Genomic DNA, 9711 nt, shown 5'->3' with positions numbered 1-9711 from the left:
AATTTGACAACTTGTATTCTAACAGAAATTACTGGATCTCGTGCATTCGAAAAGGATAGAATAACTGCAGAGTCATAGCTCTGCCCCAGACGGCCAGAATATCAATAAAGTATTCCATTACAGTAAAAGGAGAGAGAGACAGATAGGATAAAGGGAGGGAGACAAATGGACAGGGGAAAAAAGAATCAAATCAATGGATCCATGTGATTCAATTTAGGCTACAATTTCACATTTTCTTATTGGAAACCAGGTAACAGAATGCTTGACACACATATTTGATCGTGAAGTTAAGAACATTAAAAGTGCAAGCAAGATTAAAATCATATACAGGAATCTTATTGGAGAAACAACAATCAAAACTGACTGACTGACTGACTGAGCAAGCACCAGTGCAAAGTGTCAATGAAGGCATGAATCAGAGCGACGAGGAGGGGTGGGCGTGAGGAGACATCTTTAGTTATCAAAGCAGCAATGTGGAAGACAGTCTGGCCTCCTGCCAAGTGCTCTGGTTAAAAGGGTGGAACTGTCGAGACAGAGAGTAAGACAGAGCGCTGGTGAAAGCACACAGAGGGGCAGAGTGTGTCTCTGAAGGGTAGGGAGTGGCTTGTATGCTGATGAGTGATTGAGAAAGGAAGGGTTCATGTGGGTGGGGTGAGGAGAAAAGAGGGAGGGGGGAGGCGCGAGGATGATGGGATAGCCAGCTTGAGTGCATAAAAACCCCCAGCAGTCTTCAGTCGGATGTCCTGTTGCTTCACGAGCATCACCAAGCTCTCTAGCTCTCCATCTTTCCACAGCGACAGAGAACAGAATAAGACCGACCATGAGCCACTCTTCCATGCATTCCTCCACGTCTTACAGGCGCACTTTTGGAAGCCCACACCCCATCTCCATGTCCTCCTACGCCTCTGTGTCCTCCCGTATGCCCGTTTCTGGGGGACGCTATATGCGCTCAGTGTCACCTGCTGTGACATCCCGGGCCACCACCTACCACCAACAGCGTTCCCGCCCCAGCGCTCAGCCACCTCGCCTCTCCTATGACAAGGTGGACTTCACCCTGGCTGAAGCCATCAACCAGGAGTTCCTGACCACCCGCAGCAACGAGAAGGCCGAGCTGCAGGAGCTCAACGACCGCTTTGCCAGCTTCATCGAGAAGGTGCGCTACCTGGAGCAGCAGAATGGTGCACTGCAGCAGGAGCTCAACCAGTTCAAGGGTCAGCAGCAGCACGGCCAGCCCAACCGCGCCACTGAGATCTTCCAGGAGGAGCTGAGGGAGATGAGGCGCCAGATGGACGCCATCGGCAAGGAGAGAGACCAGTACCAGCTGGAGAGGGACAACTTGGCTGAGGACCTGTCCCTGATCAAGCAGAGGTTGGTAACGGCATGATGAGATAAAAAACAAAAGTGTACCATGAAGACATTAAGATTAGTTACATGATTGAAGCTTCGGTCTGAGATAGATACATCCATGATATGACTTTGACTGGAATATGGATTGGGATGGACAGATAAACACAAATAGATAAAGAGACTGTTTGTGTATGGGTGGTAACGTAAGATATTTTGGCTGAAGGATAGGGTAAAGAATAGTGTGAGGAATTCTTTGCCCTTGTCTCGATAAGATCAGAGAATCATTACAATACGACCAGCAACCTTTCCAACACCAAACCATCTTGATTGTTCTCATTATTCTCTCCTGTTGATTCCATATCGCCCTGTTGTGGGTTTGTCAGTCAATACAAAGGCGTGGGCTTACTGCACTTACCACCAACGCCACCACCACATCCTTCATTGACGTGGTTGTGATATACTGTACACAGTGCACTTTAAGCACAGCGCAGGTAAAGAGTCCCGAGGGGTCTCCCACATAATCAACTAAAGATGGTGGTATAGGGTGTGGCACATCAGCAGACTGGACACCAGAGAGCGGCGGCACGATACAGGACACCGCACTGCATCCAGTGTAACAGACTGCTTCCATGCATGAGTGTACATGTTTATTGAATGTTTTTTGTGAGCCATATTCAACATAAAACAAGGTGTTGACCATGACAGGAAAGTGATAGAAATAGAAAAACATAACACTACTACTTGCAACCAAATTAGATAAGGAAGGTGATGAATGATTTCCTTAAATAACATTAATGTATAGATTTAGAAACATGCACTATTATGTATGTGCAAAGGGAGATGAGATGGGAGAGGAGGAGGATGGACAGACCAGACACAGGGTGGGGCCAGCTGAGGAGTGGGGTGGGGAGTGAGAGAGGAAATGGGACCAGAGGAAGAGAGGTTGGATATCAGGCGTAGTGAGAACAGCGTCAGGAAAAATCAATGCGATTCGATGACTCCATTAGGTGTGTTTTTGAATGTGCCTCTGTGCTGATGGGATGGTGCCAGAGACCCCATTAGAACAAAAGGTTCCCCGTGTAACACAACATGAATTAAAAATGAGGCAGCAGGCCCCACTATATGTGATGCTTTTCCCCACTAATCTACTTTATGTCCAGTCTGGGCATGACTTCTGTCTCACAGGACAAATGGAGCTGGATTCAAGCTGCATATCCGGACTCTGACCACACAGACAGCCAATCAGTCAGAATAAAGTTAGCAGAATAATAGTGAGAATGAGCAAAGTCATGTATCGTACATTGTGATATAATTTGCGATGAGTCATCCGGGTGACTCATGAATTGTAACTGAATTTGCCAAATATAATTTTTTAATTTTAATTTCTTTTACAGACCACTATCATAATGACTATTTAAAATCTTTAAAGAGGGGAAGTGTGTGTACATAACCTTATTGAGTGTGTGTAGATGACCTTATTGACCTGTGGGGGGAACCACATTAGTTGAAAGGATCAGCTGCTGATCCCACTGGGCGCACTCCCAAAACCCTTTTTACAGGAGAGTGAATTAACAAATTGATCCAGAAAGCTTTTTGCCAGCTGAACCTTAGACAGAAAGGGTGTTCTTGGTAAAATTTCAATATGTTGTTCTCTCTTTCCATTTGGATAAAAGGAGATTCTGGGTGCTGAAGAAAATCTGTTAATTGAAATATTTTGTCTCACTCTTTGTCCTCAAGGTTGGATGAAGAAACCCAAAAGAGGGCAGATGCTGAGAATAACCTGGTTGCCTTCCGCAAGGTAAACACCCACTGGACCATGATTATCATATTGATTACAGTGTCCTCGGGCACATGTAACAGCTCAAAAGCAACAGCTTTGTTCTATCTTCAACATCTTTAACAATGTAATATGACAGAGCAGATTTCTAAAAAATGGTTTATACAATTATAAACCAGATGTATCCTAGTTGTTGTTGCTGTTTTTGTCTTGAGTTTGTTTTTTTTATCCTAAAAAGCAGTCACATCATTGTGAATTATTACCTAGAGTTTACTTTTTAAGCATATCTACATAGAAAGCTTTCCAGACTCTTTGTACCACATTATAACTCAAAACATTTCTATGGACTAAAGGCAACTTATGACATTTCTCTTGCCTTAAAATAGATGGAACTCACAATAATGTGTAAATTGGTTCTTATATAACACACTCTCATAATCATTTCAGCATAATGAAATGTAGTCTCAGTTATCAAAGTATAAAAGAAAACAAACCCATTGATGAGGTGTTTTAGAAATGGATGACATACTGCAATATTTGTCACACACAGTAATTTATGTTTGTCTCATATAAACAACTAGGATGTGGATGATGCCACATTGTCCCGTCTGGAGCTGGAAAGGAAGATTGAGTCTCTGATGGATGAGATTGAATTCCTTAAGAAGCTCCATGATGAAGTAAGTGATGCTACCTCCTGTGCACTTCACTTTTATTGTGTAAATGCAAAAGTCATTTCTTTCAGGAGTCACCTATCACAATATGCTATGGAGAACACACTCTTTTTAAACACTAAAGGCATGTCAGTTCAGATACACTTTTAAAATGTGTGATTTTTCTGTACCAGGAGCTTGTCTGCGAAAGCAGAAAGTAATATCTGCAAGGCAAGCAGTAGTTTGAGATGGTGGAGAAGATTGTGTGAGTGCCATCAGCATATACAGTGGCTTCAGGAAGTAATCAGACCCCTCCATGTTTTGCACACTTTGTTGTGTTGTAAACTAACTGAACCCTGTAGGAGATCAGGATTGGTGGTGAAATGCAGAGGGCTGAGTTGCATCATTACACCTAAATAAATGTTTCTGTTTAAGCACAGTTTTGCCAAGTTTTTGCTTTGAGCATTTTGATTTTCTGCCAGTTTCTCTTATGCTTTTTGTCCATTTGCATCCATTTCTTTATTATCAGGAAATCCAGGATGTACAAGTGAGTGTCCAGACCCAGCAGCTGAAGATGGAGGTGGACAGCAGCGCAAGACCCGATTTAACTGGTGCCCTGAGGGACATCAGGGCTCAATATGAGAACATCGCCTTAAAGAACATGCAGGAATCTGAGGACTGGTACAAGTCCAAGGTAGGCAGAGAGACAAACAGAGATGTATTCAGACTGGAACACACAAGCACATATTCATTCTTGTTGGCTTCATCTTTTGTTCCTACAGTTTGCCGATTTGACTGAGTCTGCAAAGCGCAACACTGATGCTCTGAGGCAGGCCAAGCAGGAGGCCAATGAGTCCAGGAGGCAGATTCAGTCTCTCAACTGTGAAGTTGATGCAATGAAGAATACGGTGAGGCCAAGTACCACCTGTCATTTTTCTATATTCATCTATTATGCAGTATTCCCTCTGAGAAAACTATTTCACATTTGTTACTGTGCTGTATGTGCTATTGTGGCTTTCAGAATGAAGCTCTGCTGAGGCAGATGCGTGAAATGGAGGACCAGTTTGGCAATGAGATTGGAAACTACCAGGACAATGTGGGCAGACTGGAGGACGAGATCCGCCATCTGAAGGACGAGATGGCTCGCCACCTTCGGGAGTACCAGGACCTCCTCAATGTTAAAATGGCTCTGGACATTGAGATTGCCACTTACCGTAAACTGCTGGAGGGCGAGGAGAGCAGGTGAGGCAGAACATTGTGTGTCTCAGGTCCAGGTTTTTCCTAGAAATTTTGAATTATCAAGTTAGATTTCCCCCTTTTCATTTATATCATACAAGATGTGATAAAATACAGTTCATTCATCAGCCTTCTCTGTGTGGAGTTCAAGTTAGGTTCCTCTAGATGACCCAGTTTTGTGTCAAATTAAAAACAAAACATGCATGACAGGTGGATTGGAGACTAAATTGCTCGTAGATGTAAATGTGAGTATCCTTTTTCATAACAGGTTGTAAATAACACCAACATTTCATATTCCTGTTTAGGATTACTGTTCCCATCTTAAATATCGGCATGAGCAATCACCTTGGAGAGCGAGGTAAGCTATTTTTTTTTTTTAGATCAAATATAAGATAATGATGAGCTCCATTTTACTTTTCAATTACATGTTAAATCAATGTCCACTAACAACTGTTGATGTGATTGATAAGTGATGACTCAACTTTTGGAGTGAATCTTAAAAACTGTATCTGAATGTAAAAATCCTTAATCTGACTTTTCATAGACTTTGAACACACTCAAGACAGCGTGAGCAAGAGGACTGTGGTGATAAAGACAGTTGAGACTAGAGATGGAGAGGTACAATGATTTATACAAAAATGACAAGACATAATGCAAAAATAACTAGTTTGATATTATTTGCATTATGGAAATTGTAAGGAACATAAGAGCTAAAGTTACTTACAGATATGAAAATGAATATGAGCTTATCTGACTGTTTCTGTTCCATCAGGTGGTGAAGGAATCCAGGAGGGAGACGGAGAGAGATTCAAGCCGCACTGATAGAACCGACAAGGACGACAAGGACGAGTAAAGGAAAAGTGATTAGAAAATGTAAAGGCCAGTGCCATGGTAGAAAAAAAAAAACATGACAAAAGAGAGAAAAAAACTAAAAAAAAAGAAAAAAAAAAGAAAACTTATCTATATAGCCCTCATTCCCATTAGTTATGTGTTTATCTGTCTAGCAAAGAGTCTCTCAGTATTGGTGCAATGATGAATGAAGCCCTTTAGACAGTGTCACTTTGGTGCTATTCAAGCCACCCAACTTTTGCTTAACACGTGTCATCTGTAGGGCCAGGCAAAACCACTTTATTAACGTACCACCTGAGGCCTTGATTTACAGTGCAATCCCGTGGAATCCTTAGACGACCACACATTTGTAGCAGAGTATTAAACTACAGGCTTAAATAGCTAGTTTAAATGCAGGATTTTAGAAGTTTGTGTCGTAGATATGACTTACTAACAAACTTGCAGACACTGCCCTTTGGTCAACACACCTTAAAAGACAGACTGAGAATACATTAACATGTTTGCATTTGTTTTAGAAGCTTTGCTATCCTCTTATTGTGCAAACGACCAAGTCACCTAAGACATGGATCATTAATAAACATGTAACACACAGGAAATGCTGACAGTGAAAATATGACAGTTACCAACTGAAAAGGCTTGTGCTGAATGTGCTTCGCAATGCTGTGTGTATCCGGCACGACTGAAGAATGAATATGTAAGTGCAAATAAAGTCAATTGGAGCTAATCTGTGTTGTTTTGTCTGTCCACCTGACTACTTCTGAATTGACAACAATTGCTGTTGTCTTCAATAGTGAGCTACTTTTTCCAGTGGTTTTCATACAAGCCAATGTCAACATAACCTGCACTTTTGTCCAAGAGAGCACCCTGTGCTTGTGAGGAGATTGTAGTGCCAAATTACTTCAGACACTGGGTGTGTTCCCCCTGCACAGGCTTGTGCACATACTATTTCTTAGAATTATTTCTAATCATGTATTTAAAGCATGAATTGTCAGTCACATACAATTTCGCGATGGTTCATTCATAAAGCTGTTTTAAAGTTAGACAGCTGTAAAGTGGTGTTTATGGTCCAAAAACTTTAAACATGACCTTACTTCTCTTATCTTTCACCCAAGGCCTGCCTGATTTCTTAAAACCTGGTTGTTCAACGCACTGCCCAAAAGTTCTTCACCTTCAGCAGCTCTCTCTTTTCCACGCTCATGCACCACCTGTTGCTTATCAGGGGAATGACTTCTGCTTAAGGTGGCATCACCAGAGGCAGACGCTCTACCTGGATTAAAAATTGATTGTTGATTCACGCCCCCCTCCCCATAAATCGAATTAGAAAAACGTAAAGTGTTGCACAATCAAAATATCAAGATTAGGAAATAGAGACAGTCCAAACAAACTACACTGAACAATTACAGTAGTAGGACTTTTTTCTTCCTAATACCTCTTTCTGTTGCCCAGAGTGAAACCTCTCAGGCGACACCTTAGCTCAAACTGCAGGTAAATTCCACTGACTTCGCTGAACCCTGGTACACCCAGTCGTCAAACATGGCCTCGGTCCCAATCTCAACCCTGTTCATCTAAACCTAACACACTCATGTCATCGAAAAAGTTTCTTCTGTCGATACACCGCCCGTCAAGGTGTTGCCTGAAATGCAAAACTGAGGGTTGAAACGAGGGGACGTGACGACATTCTACGTCCGCTGTATTGGCGCGAGACTTGTCCAAAACTATCGTTGTACTGATGAGAAAGGACCAAACGCTGTACACGACCGCCTGCTGAACACGGCACCTGTAGAATAACAACATTTAAACTGTCTGGTAACCTACTATGTGTTGTTTTTATTTCTCTAAACCAAGGCAGAAGTCACAGCGCTGTCAGGCTGCTGGAAACAGAAGCTAACGTTAACTAATGGCTACATAACATTAGCGAGCGGAGCTATTGCTAACATAAACTGATATAACATAAACATCGTATCTTATATTATTGGACTATTATTATTGATGCAGTTATGTGTACACCTCTGGCGTTGTAGCTGGCTAAAGAGAAGCTAATTTTAACTACTTTATATCCCGCTGGAGTCAGTACAGTCCTATGATAATATATCATACATCATTACTCATTGATTATACTTAGTATTATTAATCTGAATCTGCAAACTAACTAGAGGAGTAAAAGGAGTAATGTTTGCCTATGAAATGTGGTGTAATAGAAGTATAAACTTAGAGAAAATTGGAATACTGAGGTAAAGTGCATTTACCTAAAAAATGCACAGTAGTTGAGGAAATGTACTTAGTTACTTTCCACCACTGGGACGTCACTTAACAGTTAAATGTCTAAACAAATGTAGGTAAGCTGTAGAAAACTATACACCAAACTCATTTAAAATACTCAAACTTAACAGAGTCAACAAACCTAAGCTGAACAGAACTGAGGATACATAAGGAAAAGTTTGAGATTGCCTCTACTAGGTGTCAGTAAATGACGCGCCAGGGTAAGATGCTTTAACTGCTTACTTACATGTCTTGTTGACCATGTACATTCACTCCTCCTCCTTAGAAATTATTAATTAGATTCTCCTTGAACAACACACAGAAAAACTGAAGTTTGTAGTGCAGACAGTTTTTTTGTGATGCTCTCTTGACGTTCATGGAATAGTTAGCTCATCTTTGTCTGAGAAGTAATGTAGTGCCATAAATTTGTGTGTGTCGTTCTTACCATTTCCCTCTTTTTATATCCTAGTGTGTGGCAGATTAGCCTTCATGCTGGCTGATCGTGAATGGACTTACTCAGGATGAATTGTGAACTTCTCGCAACTTGCAGTGCTCTTGGCTATCTGGAGGGAGACACCTATCACAAGGAAATAGACTGTTTGGGTGAGTGTTTTTGAAGTGGTAAAAATGTTTAGATATAATGAATAAGTTATTTATGTTGTTTATTTATGCATTTGTATCTTTTAACTGTGTCCTGTCTCTACATTGCAGAGAGTGTGAAAGACTTGATCAGGTATTTACGCCATGAAGATGACACCCGTGATGTCCGTCAGCAGCTGGGTGCAGGCCAGATTGTACAGAATGACCTTCTACCTATTATCATTCAACATGGACAAGATAAAGGCTTATTTGATGCCTGCATCAGGTAAAAACCCTCATAATACAGTCGTATTGGCTGCATTATTGATACACCAATGCTAGTTTTGCGATAAATTATTGTTACACTGGCACAAAATATTGTTTTAGTATATATGTTGTCATTAGATTTACATAGAAATTTGCCATTTTTCTTTTTCATTTTTGTTATGAAGCTGTACAAGTTGGTAAATGACAAAAATGTTGCTCGTATGACGCTGATATCTGCTTTTTCTCAGGCTCATGGTCAATCTCACCCAGCCTGCCATGCTCTGCTTTGGTAAGGTCCCTGATGACCCAGTGTTTAGACATCACTTTTTGCAAGTGACATCTCATTTACAAGCCTATAAAGAGGTATTGTCTCCTTTAATTGTAAAACCACAATTCATTTTACATGTTTTAATGTATGATAATGTTGGTACAGTGAACATTGTGGAGTTGGATTGTTTTTAGCATGAAAATGTTTTGAAATGAAATGATTATTTATCTGTGTGTCTTTTTATTTCTAGGCATTTGCCAGCGAAAGTGTGTTTGGCATTTTAAGTGAGACATTGTATAACCTTCTGCAACTGGTGAGTGTTTTACTGATAAACATCTTTGCCTCCATCCTTACCTGTTTGTTAGATGATATCAGTAAAATGGTTTCTGTTCCTACCTATCTCTACCCACTTGCCTTCATCTCTTTCAGGACTGGGAGCAGAGACAGGAGGAAGATAACCTGCTAATAGAGAGGATCCT

General features: G+C 41.1%; 2 protein-coding genes across 2 annotated transcripts in view; both read left to right on the top strand.

The window, feature by feature from the left end:
- The first annotated feature begins 745 nt into the window (after positions 1–745).
- prph (peripherin) lies at positions 746–6583 on the top strand. The gene is made up of 9 exons (XM_023423395.2): positions 746–1368; positions 3085–3145; positions 3706–3801; positions 4304–4468; positions 4557–4682; positions 4796–5016; positions 5316–5368; positions 5555–5628; positions 5783–6583. Exons 1-9 carry the CDS (start codon positions 821–823, stop codon positions 5861–5863), a joined length of 1425 nt encoding a protein of 474 aa, XP_023279163.1. The 5' UTR covers positions 746–820; the 3' UTR covers positions 5864–6583.
- A 978-nt stretch (positions 6584–7561) lies between these two features.
- The window catches only part of timeless (timeless circadian clock), a 13032-nt gene continuing 10882 nt past the window's right edge, over positions 7562–9711 (top strand). The window contains exons 1-6 of the mRNA XM_023423472.2: positions 7562–7665; positions 8588–8721; positions 8830–8983; positions 9213–9327; positions 9483–9545; positions 9662–9706. Of these exons, the coding sequence (XP_023279240.1) occupies positions 8625–8721; positions 8830–8983; positions 9213–9327; positions 9483–9545; positions 9662–9706 (474 nt within the window). The 5' untranslated portion in view covers positions 7562–7665; positions 8588–8624. The remainder of the gene's footprint in view (positions 7666–8587; positions 8722–8829; positions 8984–9212; positions 9328–9482; positions 9546–9661; positions 9707–9711) is intronic.

Source organism: Seriola lalandi, unplaced genomic scaffold, assembly GCF_002814215.2.
Source record: "Seriola lalandi dorsalis isolate HSWRI2012SDOR001 ecotype SW California unplaced genomic scaffold, Sedor1 jcf7180002054692, whole genome shotgun sequence".
NCBI classification, from domain to species: Eukaryota; Metazoa; Chordata; class Actinopteri; order Carangiformes; family Carangidae; genus Seriola; species Seriola lalandi.
The sequence above is the reverse complement of the archived record's forward strand: the minus strand, read 5'-3'. Positions and strand labels throughout refer to the sequence as shown.